The 17,226-nt window shown below is 38.3% G+C and overlaps 1 protein-coding gene across 1 annotated transcript in view; it reads left to right on the top strand.

Annotated features, from left to right (window-relative positions):
* LOC120539564 (otolith matrix protein) overlaps positions 1 to 17,226 on the top strand; it is a 117,942-nt gene that overhangs the window by 68,874 nt on the left and 31,842 nt on the right. The window contains exon 6 of the mRNA XM_039769795.1: positions 12,634 to 12,701. Coding sequence (XP_039625729.1) covers positions 12,634 to 12,701 — 68 coding nt within the window. The remainder of the gene's footprint in view (positions 1 to 12,633; positions 12,702 to 17,226) is intronic.

The following is a 17,226-nucleotide window of genomic DNA, read 5'->3' as shown; positions in this document are numbered from 1 at the left end:
CATCGCAGATCAGTTTAAATACCTAGGGGTAAACATCACAAGTAAGCATAAAGCTCTTTTTCAACAAAATTTTGCCATCTGTATGGAAAACATTAAGCAAGACTTGCATAGATAGTCAACACTTAATCTCACTTTAGCTGGAAGAATTAACATTTGTGAACGCTGGCCCCGGCACAGATTGACGGAAAACATTTTTGCACCCAACACACTCTTTATTCACACTATTTACTCAACTATAAAAGTCACGTGCACTCACGAACCCCAGTGCTGCTGGCACTGATTCCCCCAAGTCCAGGCCACACAGTCCTGTGCCTCTTTTCTCCTGGCCGCCTCCAGTCCTTCCTCAAGCTCCGTCCTTCTGCCTCCCGACTTCCACCGCTGACTGGAGGGAGGCGGCCCCTTTTATGGGGAGCCGGATGGGCTCCAGCTGCTTCCCGGCACTTAACAGCGGCCACACCCTGTGTGGTGGAAGTGCCGGCCGTGCACCCGGAAGCCATCTGTGTCTCCCCGGTCGTCTTCCCCCCGGCACTTCCTGGTGTGGCGGAAGTGCCGGGCTCCTGGGGTAAACAGGCACTGGGGCGCAACCTGGCGGTGGCCACGGGTCCCTACAGGGCTGGGCTTTCAAGCCCTGTACCCGAGGCCCCCTGCACAACCAGGACGGACGCCCCCACTCAGTCTGGAGGAGGCACACGCCCTCCTCTGGTCCTCTAAGGCGTCCCGGCCGGGCTCCATCCCCGGCCGAGGGCCACACGGGATGAACCGGCATCAGGGCGCCGCCTGGCGGTGACCACGGGCCCCTACAGGGTAGGGCTTCCATGCCCTTGACCCGTGGCTCCCCACAGAACCAGGACGGACACCCCCTCGCGGTCTGGAGGAGGCACAAGCCCTCCTCACGTCCTCCACACATTGTTAAGATGAATATCCTTCCTAAGCTTCTTTTTTATTTCAGAACATTCCAATATACATCAATAAATCATTTTTAAGAAATTAGATTCAACCATAACCTCAAACATTCACATATTCAATGGGTGACCCTACAAAGACCTAAGGCGGAAGGTGGAATGGCTGTACCTAACTTTCAGTTTTATTACTGGGCAGCAAAAATACAACGTATAAAAACATGGACATGGACACAAATAGATAAACATACACAGGCTTGGCCCACAACAGAAATAAATTCCTGCAGTACTTTTTTATATTCCTTGCTTTGCACCTAATAAATACATGTTATTGCCAATATACTAACAACCCAATTGTGCTTAACTCACTCAGAATATGGAACTAATGTAGGAGGTATTTTAAGATAGAGAAGCTTTTATCTGTGACACCTCTGTACGAGAACTATCTTTTTCCACCCTCTGAAACGTTTGCAGTTTTTAATGCCTGGAAAACATTGGTTATTAAATCACTTAGAGATCTGTACATGAACATCTTTGCATCCTACGAAAATTACACTCCAAATTTAACTTTCCAGTAACCCATTTCTTTTACAACCTTCAAATTAGAAACTTTGTTAAACAAAACCTGCCTGATTTTCCTCACCTCCCACCTACCTCTATGCCGGAAAAAATATAGACCACTCTTGAGGACTCATACAGCATTTCCATAAAATATAAAACCATTTCACAGTCCCTCCCTTTCAAAGATCCAAGAGTACAGTGGGAAAGGATCTCTCACTCAATATCTCAGAAAAGCAGTGGAAAGTAGCAATGCACAGAATTCACTCGAACTCCATATGCACAAAGCATAGAATTATTCAACTCAAAATTATATATCAAGCGCATCTGTCTCATTTAAAATTATCCAAAATGTTTCCAAGGCAAAATCAAACCTGTGAACACTTATCAAGTTCCCACCTCGCTGGACCACATGTTTTAGGTGTGCACCAATTTAACATCATTTTGGACCAAAATCTTTAAATGCCTTTCAGACAGCCTTGGTGTCACAATCTCTCCTAATCCACTAACAGCTGTGTTTGGTGTACTTCCAGATGGGCTTGAAGTGGAGAAGGATAAACAAAAAGTAATTGCCTTTACTACACAACTAATACAAAAACTTATCTTGCTCAACTGAAAGAATCCTAACTCTCTTATTCTAAGTCAGTGGGTAGCTGATGTTATATACTATTTGAAACTGGAAAAAATCAAATTCACACTTAGAGGATCAGTACAAAACTTTTTCAAAACCTGGCATGATCTAATCAATAATGTTTTAGAATAAGCATTTAAATTGAGGAAGCAGGTTATCTCCCCTCTTTTACTCCATTTATCTTTGTTTATTTATTAATTTATCTATTTATTTATTTTTACTAGCTTGTTTTACTCTGTTGGCCTAGCTCTCTTTCTCAGGGGTGGGGGTTCATTTGTTTCAAACCTATTTTTGTTAAACTTGAGTTATTTGTATGGAATCTTGTTTGATTTTAATAAAATCAATAAAATAAAAATTAATAAATAAAATCCAAGCTCAAATGTCAATTGACAGAGAGTTTATATGTGCTTTTGAATGGTTTAGAAGTAAGAACCACAGCCTAATAACCCAAAGGTTCCAGGTTTAAGAACGGGCGCTCTCTGTTTTGAGTAGTGAGCTACTATTATTATTACTATAATATAATAAAAAAAAAAACATTTGATTTGAGTCTGTAACACTTGGTCTGAATTTTGGCTACTTGTAAAAGTTAGCTCTTGTTTTTTTTATTATTCAGTTTTATTTTTTCAGGAACACTCATGTGGTACAACAATCTTGTCACTCCCTCTCTGAGTTGATGGCATTTATTTCTGTTCTTTTCAAAAGAACAGCGCTATGGCTGATGCCTGCTCAGAATTATTTATTGTGCCGACAATCAAAGATATGATGTCCCGTAACTGCTATCAGACTTTACAAAGGCAGGATGGTAACGACAGATAGCTTCTTTACTGCTGCACTCTGCTTGGCACCATAAAGTAAAATGGGACTTCCACCTGCAGCTAAAGGTTACTTCAGTATGTGAGCAATTTGTCTACGCTGCTGTTTAGATCTGGCAATGTCATGATGACAGTGTATGACGACCTCTTCCTCTCTGAGTTGATGGCATTTTTCTTAATTCTTTTCACAAGAAGATGTGATGACCATAGCTGGCACTGTGCTTGAAGCCTGCTCAGAACTATTCTTTGTACCGGCAATCAAAGATACAATGTCCCATGACCACTATTAGACTACCATACAGCATTGCACTTTCACAACAAAGACACCCTTGCAGAGTGTGTGAAAATGGCAGATTTGCTGCAATCTCGGACAACGTTTTGTTGTGAACTGTGTTCTGAGTTATAACCCAGGGCAAAGACTTTCCAACTCTGTGGTCATAAACCTTATGGAGCTGTTTCTGGACAAAGGCAGAACCTTAGCAACAGACTGGATCTTCATAGCGCTTTCGCTGGTTAATACACTCTGACACAACTCTGCTTTGCACCATAAGTAAAATGGAACTTCCACCTGCAGTTAAAGTCACTTCATTATGGGAGCAATTTGCCACGCTAGTGTTTAGATCTGGCAGCACCATGCTGAAGGTGTATACACCGAAAAAGAAGAAGCCTTTGATTTCAGTCTGTAACAGGGGGTGTAAAGTTTTGCTACCTGTAAAAGATATCGCTGTGAGTAAAGAAATAAAATATAATATATAGTTACAGCAAATTTCACTTTACAAACAGTCCAAAATGCAAGCTTCAAGTAGAATCATCCTTGCCTTGCCATAACATGGTGTGATTTATAATTGTTTCTTTCAAAAGAAAGTCGGGATCAGTCTTCTCATCTCTTTATCTGCTTTGTCCAGAGAACTAAAAGTTTAAAACTGATCTTCAATAACCACTTTCATTTAGACACTATTTAATGCTGCAGAGTGTGGCACATTTAGTAGCTGTTGCAGACAAGAAATCTGGAAAAATACTAATGCAGGTATTTTTCAAAAATAATCTTGTCTTTCTCTCTAAAATGAGATTTTGTCTCTGCAAGAGAACCACCTCTTTCAACCTTCGCAAACATATGCAGTTTTTAATATCTGGAAAAGAAATGGGATTAACTTGCTTAGAGATCTTTATATAGACAACATCTTTGCATCCGAACAATTACATTCCAAATTTAACATTCCAGCTACACATTTCTTTCACTATCTTCAAATTAGGAACTTTGTTAAACAAAACCTGCCCGATTTTCCTCATCTTGCACCCTCGTCCATGCTGGAAAAAATATTGCTCAATTTCAAGGACTCAGACACTATCTCTGCAATATATAAAATTATTTTACAGTCCCTCCTTTTCAAACATCCAAGAGGACACTAGGAAAAAGATCTCTTAATTAATATATCAGAAAAGGAGTGGAAAATAGCAATGCAGAGAATTTACTCGAACTCCATATGCGCAAAGCATGCAATTATTCAACTCAAAATTATATATCGAGGACATCTGTCTTGCCTAAAACTCTCTAAAATGTTTCCAGGGGAAGATCCAACCTGCAAATGCTGCAATCAAGTCCCAGCCTCACTGGGTCACATGTTTTGGGCCTGCACCAAATTAACATCATTCTAGACCATAATTTTTAATTACCTTTCAGACAGCCTTGGTCTCACAATCCCTCCTAACCTATTAACAGCTGTGTTTGAGGTTCTTCCAGATGGGTTTAAAGTGGAGAAGGACAAACAAACTGTGATTGTATTCACTACACTTTTGGCATGCAGACTAATTTTGCTAAACTGGAAGAATCCTAACTCTTCTCTTTTAAGTCAGTGGAAAACCGATGTTTTATACTATTTGAAATTGGAAAAAATCAAATTCTCAGAGGATCAGTACAGATTTTTTTTTTAAAACATGGCAGGATCTAATCAATAATATTTTAGAATAAGCTCTTAAAGCACAGACGAAGCAATTATTTCTGTATTTCTTTTTCTTCTCCATTCATCTCTATTGGCTTATCAAACTCATCAGTTTAGGTATGTTTACAAGCCTTAAGTTTTACTCCGTTGGCCATGCTCTCTCTCTCTCTCTCAGGGGTGTGGGTTGACTTGTTCTCAATCCTACTTTTTGTAAAAATGGATTGATTTGTATGGAATGATTGCAATAAAATTAATAAAATTTCAAAAACAAATGAGATTTTGTTTGGCCTGTAGCTTCTCAAAACAGACAATTTGGCTTTTTGGTTTTGAGGCTCAAAACAGACAATTATTTTATAGGCTTTTTCACTGGGTTTTGAGGCATTTGAGCCATGTATCTATCTTCCAGTGTTGCCAGGCTGCAGAGATCTCAATGTCCAATTTAAAATCCCATCCAGTTATTTTATAGAACAGTTCAGCTAATGTGACTTTCACTGGCAGCTTTGATTTTTCTAGTTTACTTTCTTTATATCTGTTTTTCAGGAAGACCTTCAATTCTGATGTTCTTCCTTCTATACTGTATCTATCTTCCAGTGTTGCCAGATTGTCAATGTGCAGTACCAGAGAAAAGTCAGGGGCACAGTGTGATCAAGTTGGAACATGATGTCAGAGTCTGTATTTATTATATTGTGGCAAAACAGGCCATAAATCATATATGTTTGTGTGTAATGTATTGATTTACATTTTGGTTTATGAATATTTACTTTGGATTGCATATTTAATTGGTTTGCATATGTGCAATACTGATTTCATTCATATGAACTATATTGGTTTGTGTCCGTATATTATTGGTTTGTGCATGAACTACTGTATATCCATTTGTATATGCTTACCACTGGTTTGCATATGAACTATATGATTTGTGTATGTATATCAATGGTTCCAGTATATTTGTTATTGGTTTGTGAGTGAACTGCACTGGTTTATGCTTGCATGTGTTTGGTTTGCATATGAACTTTATTGGCTTGTGTTCTGTGATCTAACAATAGATTTGTGCATGCACTATTTTAGTTTCATGCATATCTTATACTGGTTTCATGTGGGTAACATGTTGATTTGTATGTATGTACTGTGTCAGTTTCGCGTACAAAACATACTGGTTATTTGTAGACACCCTATTGCAACTTTTTCTATGAACTACATCGGTTCTGCATACAAATTATATTAGTTGTTTGTGAACTTCGGCAGCAATTGGTGGGACAAGAAACAGGAACTCAACAGCCAGTACAGTTATGGAGCGTGAAGAGAAGCGGGCAGAAGATGGATCAGTGTTAAAATAGTGCAGTATTTCAACAGAAGTTGAATCATTGCATACTTAAAGCATTTTTTTCAGGCCCCATAGCAAAACTAGCTGAAATGAGAGTGGAGTGTATGATGCCTATCGATAGATCCTGAGCAACAGACAAAATGTTAGCTCCAATTTTACTGATAACATATTGCAAAAAGTCATCAGAAGAGAATGATGATCCAGCATTTGCAGTACTATCCTATTGGTTACACTAAATAATGCTCAAGGACTGTTAGAGTTGCTTGCAATAACATTTGAAAAAATATGCTTTTCTTGCAGCTTTCACAGAAGGCAATCCTTCCACTTTCTCTCAGCTCTCCTACACATCATTCTGAGAGAACACATAGCATCATTCAAACACTGCTGTCTTCTTGGCTTACATTTCCTCTCTTCAAGTGGAGCAACAACATTCAAAATATCCACCAAAATAGATGTGAATTGATTCACAAGCTCATAAATGCTAAGGTCCAGAGAGGATGCTTCACCCCTAGAAGAAGAAGAATTACAAGAAAGGCTAGTGGATTCAGTATTAAAGCTGCATGACACATAACTAGGAGAAACAGTCACTGAAGGCAGATATTGTAAATTGGCATTAAATGTAATAAAGCTGTAATCTGAAAGATATCCATCATACATTTCAGTGTCACAAACAGAAAATCCTGATGAAAATAAAAGATGCATCATATTACCATGTTTATGAGTGGGAACTGTAACAGACTGAACAAAATCAGAAGACTCCATAAGAAGTAAAAAATCCCTGGCCAACAGTCAACACATATAAATATTAAAGTCTCCAAGAACTAAAACGTGATCATATATTGTCATGATCAATGGCAAGAAATCAGAGAATTCTTGGGGAAAATCATTGGACAATTGGTGGGGTCTATACACCAAGACTCAAACAACTGGATGAGGCAACTCCATCTTAATCAATTGAACCTCAATTGGTAGGTCATAACCAATTTAAAGTGATTCTGTAGACTTGGGAGTGCTAAAAAAAACTACAATCCAGAAGAGAATGTTCAGAAAAAAGATCAATCTCAGTCAGCCAAGTCTGTGTCAAAAATAAAATGTCCAGTTCACGGGAGACAAAAGTTTATATTGGAATACTTGGGCGCCTCGCTCGCCAACCCCCGTTTTTGTTTTTCCAGATATACACTTTTAAGATTTTTTTTTTAATTGTTGCTATTTCATTATTATTATTTCAGAACTTCTGTAAAAACAATTTTTGGAATCTTTCGAGTCCCAATGTGCTGAATCTTTTTAATGATGTCAGTGAGACATGTTTTTAATGATTCAGGATAGGTTTCTCTGTTTGGAATTTCAGCACAGACAAAACGTTCTACATCATCAGCAGTTAATTAAACCAATAAATGCATGTGAGGTAAACTCAGTTGTTTGTTGAAATTCTCTTGACTTAAACTTCAAAGCCTTACAATATTTATATACTTCTGACATATCACCTATGTCCATATATTCAATCTCTATTCACCTTTTCATTATTTCTTTGAGTAATAATTTGTCTTTTTTTGTGCTAATGCGATGTTTATTTTCTTTGTTTTGACACTCATTTTTTGCTACTTTCATATTCTGTATCTTGCTCTGCATGTGTTTTGCGCCTGCATTTTTTTTGAGTCTTTTGAATTCCAGTTTTCATTATCTCTAACCTGCTCTGCATGTGTTTGACCCCCTTGTTTTTTAACCTCTTTATGACATTTTACTTTGTTTTCTACTCTGTCTTTTATTTCTGACCTCGTTTTATCCTGCTTTTGTTTCAATGACACCTGGTCCGTGGTGATTATTTTCCCTTTTTCGAGTAATAATTTCAGTTTGTTTGCGTTACTGCGATCTTTACTTTCTTTTTTTTATACTTTCTAATTTTCCTAATTTCATATTATTTAACTTTCTCCACATGTGTATCATGCCAATTTTTTTTTTGAGCCTTTCGAATTCCACTGCTTTCATAATCTCTAACCTGCTCTACATGTGTATAGCACCAATGTTCAGATTGGACGTGTTTTTTTTTTTTTCAATTCCACTTGTTCCGGGCTGATAATTACTTTCCTTATTTTCTGAATTTGCACCTAGATTATTCTTTTTCTTTTTTGTCTCTCCAATACTTTTAAGTCTATTTTCTCCGTGCTTATTTCTTCTTCGCTTAGTTGTCGACATTTCATCTATAACGTATTGTCCTTACACGCTTTTTATGCGCTGAGAGCTCTGGATCTGTGTGTGCTCAAAGCCAAAACACGACTGTGTTGCTGCTCATGCTCTTATTTGGTTGTAAGTAGGGTGTGTCTTGCAAGAATCTAATGTTCTACTTCAATCAATCAATCAACATTTATTTATATAGCACATTTTCATACAAAAAATGTAGCTCAAAGTGCTTTACAAAATGAATAGAAAAATAGAAGACACAATAAAAAATAAACATAAGTCAACATTAATTAACATAGAATAAGTAAGGTCCGATGGCCAGGGTGGACAGAAAAAATAAAAAAAAACTCCAAAAGCTGGAGAAAAAAACTAAAATCTGTAGGGGTTCCAGACCAAGAGACCGCCCAGTCCCCTCTGGGCAATCTACCTAACATAAATCAAACAGTCCTCTTTGTATTTAGGATTTTCATGGAAGGACCTGATGATGATGGTCACATAGACTTCTGGCTTTCAGTCCATCAATGTTGGTGCATCATGATGCTTTGAGTAGGTGGTGGTGGCGCAGGCCGCCACCACAAAGAAACTGGAAAAAGAAACAGAAGAGAGAGTAGGGGTCAGTACGGATTTTGGAGCCACTGTGAATAGTTATTATGAAGAATTGAAGATACAGAGTATCAGTATTAAGTTAAAGTGAAGTTATAAAAAGGCCATGTTAAAGTAATGTGTTTTCAGCAGTTTTTTATAGTGCTCTACTGTATTTGACTGGCGAATTCCTATTGGCAGGCTATTCCAGATTTTAGGTGCATAACAGCAGAAGGCCGCCTCACCACTTCTTTTAAGTTTAGCTTTTGGAATTATAAGGAGACACTCATTTGAAGATCTAAGGTTACGATTTGGAATATAACGTGTCAGGCATTCCGATATATAAGATGGAGCGAGATTATTTAAGGCTTTATAAACCATAACCAGTATTTTAAAGTCAATCCTGAATGACACAGGCAACCAGTGTAGTGACATCAAAACTGGAGAAATGTGTTCGGATTTTTTTTTCCTAGTTAGGATTCTAGCAGCTGCATTCTGCACTCGTTGCAAGTGATTCATGTCTTTTTTGGGTAATCCTGTGAGTAGTGCGTTACAGTAATCTAGTCTACTGAAAACAAAAGCGTGAATTAATTTCTCAGCATCTTTCAATGATATAAGAGGTCTAACCTTTGCTGTGTTTCTTAAGTGAAAAAATGCTGTCCTAGTGGTCTGATGAATATGCGATTTAAAATTCAGATTACAGTCAACAGTTACCCCTAAATTTTTTACTTCCGTCTTAACTTTTAATCCTGCTTCATCGCAAGATGGTCCTGGGTCAATCTCTTGGCACAAAGTCTCATGTTTAAGGTCTTCGCAAGATGCTCTGTGGCCATTATCTTTAGTCTCGCGGGTCTTTTAAGTGTCTTCCGTGATCTTAATGTGAAGATCACATCTCGTCACCCTACTGTTTCTCTCCAGGATTTTTTTTTTTTTATAATAGAGAGAACAATTTATTTCAATGGAGATTTAACATTGAACAATGACATTTTAATAAATGAGCAATTGCTCACTAACTGTCTCAGAGATTTTAAAGTTTTTTTATATATTTTTGTAACAGTTTAAAAATAAACAGTATATAAGCATTTTTCAGTTTGGTTGCTAATATAGATAATCTATGAAGGATGACAGTTTTTAATTTAGCTGTTTGCAGTTTTTTTTAAAGTAATCAGATTTTATTGAAGTCATATGACTATATTTATAGGCAGTCCAAAAGGTCACTCCAGCATATACTTACTGTAAATTTCTTTTTTATTATAATTTCATTAAATCCAATGTTCCCTTACAAGGCATACATTATAGATCAGTAAGAAACAGTAGACTGCTCTGTCTTATTCAGGGCACAACATGTGAGTGTTTGGAACTGATGCACATCACGATACCGGAAGAACTTCATAATTTAGAAGGCCATATCACAGAGACACTGACCGAACACGAACTTACAACCAGATACTGGGACGTATTCAGCAATTCCATCGAATCTCTCCATGGAGAAGTACACTTTGAAGTTAAATGTCTTAACGCTGTGGCACCAATACTAAGATATTACAACGTTAACAAGCCTGTAACAGTACAAAGTGATTCTGAATGGCCTCGGCTGCTGCCCACTACAAAAAGGGCAACCTGTAGCATTTGCTTCCAGAGCTCTCACCGCAACTGAACAGAATTATGCTCAGATCAAGAAGGAATGTTTAAGCATTTTGTTTTCCTGCCACTGCTTTCATAGCTATCTGCATGGTTGGGACGAGATCGCTGTTGAAACTGTCCATAAACTGCTAGTCACAATCTTTAAGAAACCACTGCTTAGCTCCACAAAACGACTCCAAAGTATGTTACTCTCACTCCAAAACTATGCCGTGGAAGTAACCTATAAACTGGGCCTGATTATGTATGTGAGCGACACACTGAGCAGAGCCACAATACGTTCTCACAGAACACACACACCACATGTCCAGCATTCAGTCTGCAGCATGTAAATTGAACAGAACGATATATAAACCATAAATACATAAACATAAACCATGCTGACTATTTGAATGTCACGTGCCAGCATCTGTCACAAATCAAACAGTCCACCGTGCATGACAAACATGTCCAAATCCTCAAGTCAGTAGTGCTGAACGGATGGCCAGACACGAAGGTGGAAACACCCGCGGCCATTAAGGAGTATTGGGCCTACCAAAACGAAATTAGTCAACAGGACAGGGTATTTTTTAAAGGGCAGCATGAATTATTCCAAAGCAATAGATGCTGTGGCATATACATTGGAGCCATATAGACGGTGGAGCCTGCTTTAGACCAGGCTTGTGAGACACTGTTTTGGACAAATATGCATGGGGAGATTAAAGATAATGTAGGACAGTGTACCGTGTGCTCAGACTTCTGGGAAGTTGAACTATTGCCTGACCTATCAGCATACACCACCATTAAGAGATGCAAGGCTCAATTGGCCAGGTACAGCCAGCCTGACTAAGTCATTATGGACACAGGTCCACAACTTGCTTGCACTATATTCTCAAGGTTCGCTTGTTTTGAGCTCTTTACTTCATCCCCAAGGTACCCTAAAGCTAACCGCAAAGTGGAATCAGTGGTGAAAATTGTTAAAAGCCTTTGCAGACCAGTGAATTGTGTGGGTGACGACCCATAGAAAATGATTTTGCTCTGGAGAAACATGCTGACTATGGGCATGGACACCAGCCCCGCACAGTGGCTAATGGCCTGCAGGCTGAAAACACCCCTCCCGGTGACTGATGCACTGCTCCAACCATGTGTAGCTGCATTTTAAAAGACAAATCACTAAATAATCATATGATAAAATGGCCAGAGACCTTCCCGAGCTGAACTTGGGACAAAACATAAGAATAAAGCCTCTTCCAGGACACAGAACCGGGATACTTGCCTCCAACTGGTAGCCCCATGCTCCTATCTGGTAGATGTGGACAGAGCCCTGTACCAACGCAACCGAGTTGACCTCATTCCTGCTGAGTCTACTCCCACTACACTCACATAAATGTTTCAAGCTAACACAGAGCCCAGTGAGGCACCGCACCAAGATGCGCCTACCATGGCCACAGCAGAGGACCAGCTGGAGCATCCACCTGAACCCACAGTGCACCCATGTCACATACAGGGAAAAAGATGCAAACTGAGCATGCATCTGACATCTCACACTACACACGCAGCTGCAGATGGATTCAGCCGCCGAAAAGACTCGACCTCTGAATATTTACTTAATGTGATTATGTTTGTTCACTTTCTGGAAATGTTAGAGTTAAAAAATACGTTTGTGTGTAAATAACTAATGTCTCTTGAGTAAATGTGTTGGACTTCAAAGTTGGAAGAAGGGGTATGTTAAGTCGTTATGCTGCCACCTAGAGGCAAATAATATATAAACAGACTGTGCGTCCTATTGGCAGTTGACTGTTTGTCATGCACAGTTTGAATAAACCGGACAGAGTTAGCTTGTGGAAAATGGCTCCGCGTGGTCTATATAAATAAACAGTAATGTTTCCAACAGAGATGTGAAACTGTTGGGGATGCGAGTCTAAAACAATCTGATAAACAAGATTTTATGAAGATTTTATTCCAATAGTGTCGTAGCATTCCAAAACATATATTTTTCTTTATTAAGCACTATTGATTATGAAAAATAGTAGTAGTAGTAGTAGTAATAAATATATAAATGACTAAACTATCTTTTTTTTTAATTTAGGTGTGTTGCTGAAAACCTTGGAGATGTGGCATTTGTCAAACACTCAACAGTCAGTGATAACATTAATGGTATGTGCATTCCTTCTAAAATCTATTTTTTTTTTTTTTGTTATCAAGAAAAATTGTGCTCTGTGAAGTTGGCAGAGGCCTGGAATGTGGCAAATGAGGTGTGGTAAATTTTGAATTTAAAATGAAAATATTCTAACCACTGGAAAGGTAACAGACAGATATTAGGTACCTGGCTGTTTGAATGGGAATATATTAAGCTTTGCGTGACATTTTTGTTTGGGGCACCAGCAAGTATCATTATGAAACATTGTCTAATATTTTACTGGTAAATCTGTGAGGCTAACTCTGTGACTCTTGAAGAATCCATGGAACCCAGGTGAGAAAGACCAACTGAGAAAATTAATTCAAAAACACAGTAGCTGAGGAGGTTTGTTTGCAAATGATAAGGAATGCACTCTCAGAGTAAAGCACCTCTAATGTCACTACTTGTTCTGCTTTTTTGTGTAGCTCATCAGGTTTTCTTCCTTTTGTGTGTGAGACATGCAAATTTGCAAAATAATGGTGCCATATATGTGTACAGTTGTGCTTGAAAGATTGTGAACCCTTTACAATTTTCTATATTTCTGCATAAATATGACCTAAAACATCATCAGATTTTCACTCAAGTCCTAAAAGTAGATAAAGAGAAACCAGTTAAACATATGAGACAAAAATATTATACTTGGTAATTTATTTATTAAGGAAATTGATCGAATATTATATATTTGTGAGTGGCAAAAGTATGTGAACCTCTAGGATTAGCAGTTAGTTTGAAGGTGAAATTAGAGTCAGGTGTTTTCAATCAATGGGATGACAATCAGGTGTGAGTGGGCAACCTGTGTTATTTGAAGAACAGGGATCTATCAAAGTCTGCTCTTCACAACACATGTTTGTAGAAGTGTATCATGGCATGAACAAAGGAGATTTCTGAGAACCTCAGAAAAAGAGTTGTTGATGTTCATCAGGCAGGAAAAGGTTACAAAACCGTCTCTAAAGAGTTTGGATTCCACAAATCCAGAGTCAGACAGATTGTGTACAAATGAAATTCAAGACCATTGTTACCCTCCCCAGGAGTGGTCGACCAACAAAGATCACTCCAAGAGCAAGGTGGGCAATAGTTGGCATGGTCACAAAGGATCCCAGGGTAACTTCTAAGCAACTGAAGGCCTCTCTCACATTGGCGAATGTTCATGTTCATTAGTCCACCATCAGAAGAACGCTGAACATCAATGGTGTGCATTGCAGGGTTGCAAGAAGAAAGCCACTGCTCTCCAAAAAAAAACATTGCTGCTTGTCTGCAGTTTGCTAAAGATCACATGTACAAACCAGAAGGCTATTGAAAGAATGTTTTGTGGACGGATGAGACCAAAATAGAATTTTTTTGGTTTAAATGAAAAGCGTTATGTTTGTAGAAAGGAAAACACTGCATTCCAGCATAAGAACCTTATCCCATCTGTGAAACGTGGTGGTGGTAGTATCATGGTTTGGGCCTGTTTTGCATCTGGGCCAGGATGACTTTCCTTCATAGATGGAACAATGAATTCTGAATTATATCAGAGAATTCTAAAGGAAAATGTCAGGACATCTGTCCATGAACTGAATCTCAAGAGAAGGTGGGTCATGCAGCAAGACAACGACCCTAAGAAAACAAGTCATTCTACCAAAGAATGGTTAAACGAGAATAAAGTTAATGTTTTGGAATGGCCAAGTCAAAGTCCTGACCTTAATCCAATCGAAATGTTGTGGAAGGACTTGAAGTGAGCAGTTAATGTGAGGAAACCCACCAACATCCCAGAGTTGAAGCTGTTCTGTATGGAGGAATTGGCTACAATTTAGTTGCAGTTATTGCTGCAAAGTTGCAGTTATTGCTGAAAAGGGGGGTCACTCCAGATACTGAAAGCAAAGGTTCACATACTTTTGCTACTGACAAATATGTAATATTCAATCATTTTCCTTAATATATAGATGACCAAGTATAATATTTTTGTCTCATTTGTTTAACTGGTTTCTCTTTATCTACTTTTAGGACTTGAGTGAAAATCTGATGATGTTTTAGGTCATATTTATGCAGAAATATAGGAAATTCTAAAGGGTTCACAAACTTTCAAGCACAACTGTATATTCTGTAAAGCATTTTATTTTTTCTGATAGAAGAGATTAGAGTAGAATTACAATGATGTACGTATAAGCTGAAGTGATACATTTTAAACTTCCAGATAGATAATCATACTTGAGCCAGTCAGATTTTAAATACTAAAAAAAAATCATGCAAGACTGAGACAGCATCAGTTTTAATTTCTAAAGGGACCCTTGTAATTTAATTAGTTTCAATTACAAAATACAGAAGCCTGCAAATGGAAATTCAAAGAAAATCAAAAGTTATGTATAATGGAGCTCTAGCAGCACTTTCTGACACATGTTTGCCGTATATCCTGATGGATAAGAAATGGATAGTTTACTTGGGACATGGCATGAAAATTTCAGTATTGTATGATTAAAAAAAAAAAAATAAAATTCTTAAATAAAGAAATAAAGAGCTACACAAACTTAAATGACTTTTTTTTAAAAAAAGGTTACTAATAAGGAACAGTTTATTCCATTTTAATGTAATATTATTGAAAATATTGTTCTCGTCCGTTGCGAGAGATGGACGTCTGAGCAGAGCGTCGTTAGCAGTGGTGTTTTTATATTATTTCCTTATTATCCTGAGATATCCTGTATTTATCCAACCCGATGGTTCTACTACAATACAGTATATGCAAGTATATAAAAACATGGGCGGCAAGAAAAGGGCTCAGAAAGAAATGGAAAAGAAAACTAAAGTTAAAAGTAAACCCAGACCAACAAGTCCAAGTTCAAGCTCAAGGTACGGCCTTTCAGAGACTGACCTGGAACAGATGCACGAAATCCAAGGCTTCTCGGGACCATGGTCTGCTACATTGTCTCCAGTTGAGAGCGAAATGGGGAGCGAATGTGCGAGTGACGCTGGACAAGATAGCTCACCGATTGGAGAAGATCATTTGAAACTGGAAAAAGCCTTGCAGTCTGCGCTTTCACCTACTGCACATGAGCCGTGAGCATCGGCTGTAATAGAGCTCGCCGCTTCACCTGCGGTGGAAGAAAGCAGAAATGATCTGTCCGAAATGAAGGTGATGATCGCTGAGCTTAAGCAAGAGATAAAGAATGATATAAAGAAAAGCGAAAAGGCAAGCGAGAAGGTAAGTAAAAAGCTGCGGCAGGAGCTGCAAGAGCTGCGACAGGATAATAAAGACTCTGAGAAACATGTAATATTCGCTTTGAGGTCAGCCTTTAAGGTCTGCTGCATAAAATAGAGGAGCACATTCTGGAAAACGCGTCTAAACTGAGCACACTTGCCGATCAGCTGGAGGATGTTAAGCAGACATTCATGTCTTGAATTGAAACAGACGAAAATCTAGCATTCCCCGCTGATGGAACAGCAACAGCTGCCATTTCCGAATGCAAAAAACTCGGAAACAGACTTGCTGCTCTGGAATATGGAAGCAGAAGGAATATTATTAGAATCGAAGGTCTACCTGAGAATCGTGAAAGTCCAAACCCAGTGAAATTCACAGCTGAACTATTCTCTAAAATAATTGGAGAGGACTTTAAATCAGATACCAAGATAGCAGCAGCTTATCGCATACGCGGATCAAATACCTTTAGACGTAAGTCTTTTATTATCCGTTTTATGATGGGACAGTTAACTTTGTGAGCTGGAATGTTAAAGGCCTGAATCATGAATCAGAGAGAAAGAAAGTACTCTCTCACCGAACAGGTTTAAACGCTAAAATAGTATTTTACAGGAGACCCACTTAATAAGCAAGGATCAGTTCCGGCTGCAAAAGGACTGGGCTGGCCAAATGTTCCATTCTATTTTTACAAAGAAAACTAGAGGTGTGGGAATCCTCATACATAGAACAGTCTCATTTGTAACATCAGATGTAGTATCTGATCCTGAAGGGACATATGTGATAGTCATGGGCAACTTATTTAACTGTAAAATGATTCTGATAAATGTTTATGCACCTAATATTGATAAGTAATTCATACAAAATGTATTTGCATCCATTCCCAATGTGAACACTAATACAGTTATAATGGCTGGGGAGTTTAATTGTGTTTAAAATCCACTCTCAGATAGGACTCCTGTCACAGGGGTATGACATCTAACACTACAAAGACAATTACACAGTTTGTAACTGACCACAACTTATCAGACCACTGGAGGTTTCTAAACCCAAACTCAAGAACATATTCTTTCTACTCACAAGTACATAATTGCTACTCAAGAATAGATTATTTCTTTATAGATAATTTCTTGCCTAGGATTAAATCTTGCAAGTACGATGTTATTGTTATTTCTGACCATGCACCTCTGATCTTGCAGCTAAAGTCACTATACCCTACACACTCACCTAGCAGATGGCGTCTTAACCCACTTGTATTAGCAGACAAGAACTGTACAGAATTCATTTCCAAACAAATCAGTTTCTTCCTAGAGACAAACACATCCTAAGAGGTTTCT

The sequence above is a fragment of the Polypterus senegalus genome, chromosome 1 (assembly GCF_016835505.1).
Source record: "Polypterus senegalus isolate Bchr_013 chromosome 1, ASM1683550v1, whole genome shotgun sequence".
In the NCBI taxonomy this organism is placed as follows: Eukaryota; Metazoa; Chordata; class Cladistia; order Polypteriformes; family Polypteridae; genus Polypterus; species Polypterus senegalus.
This window is presented reverse-complemented; position numbering and strand designations above follow the sequence as displayed.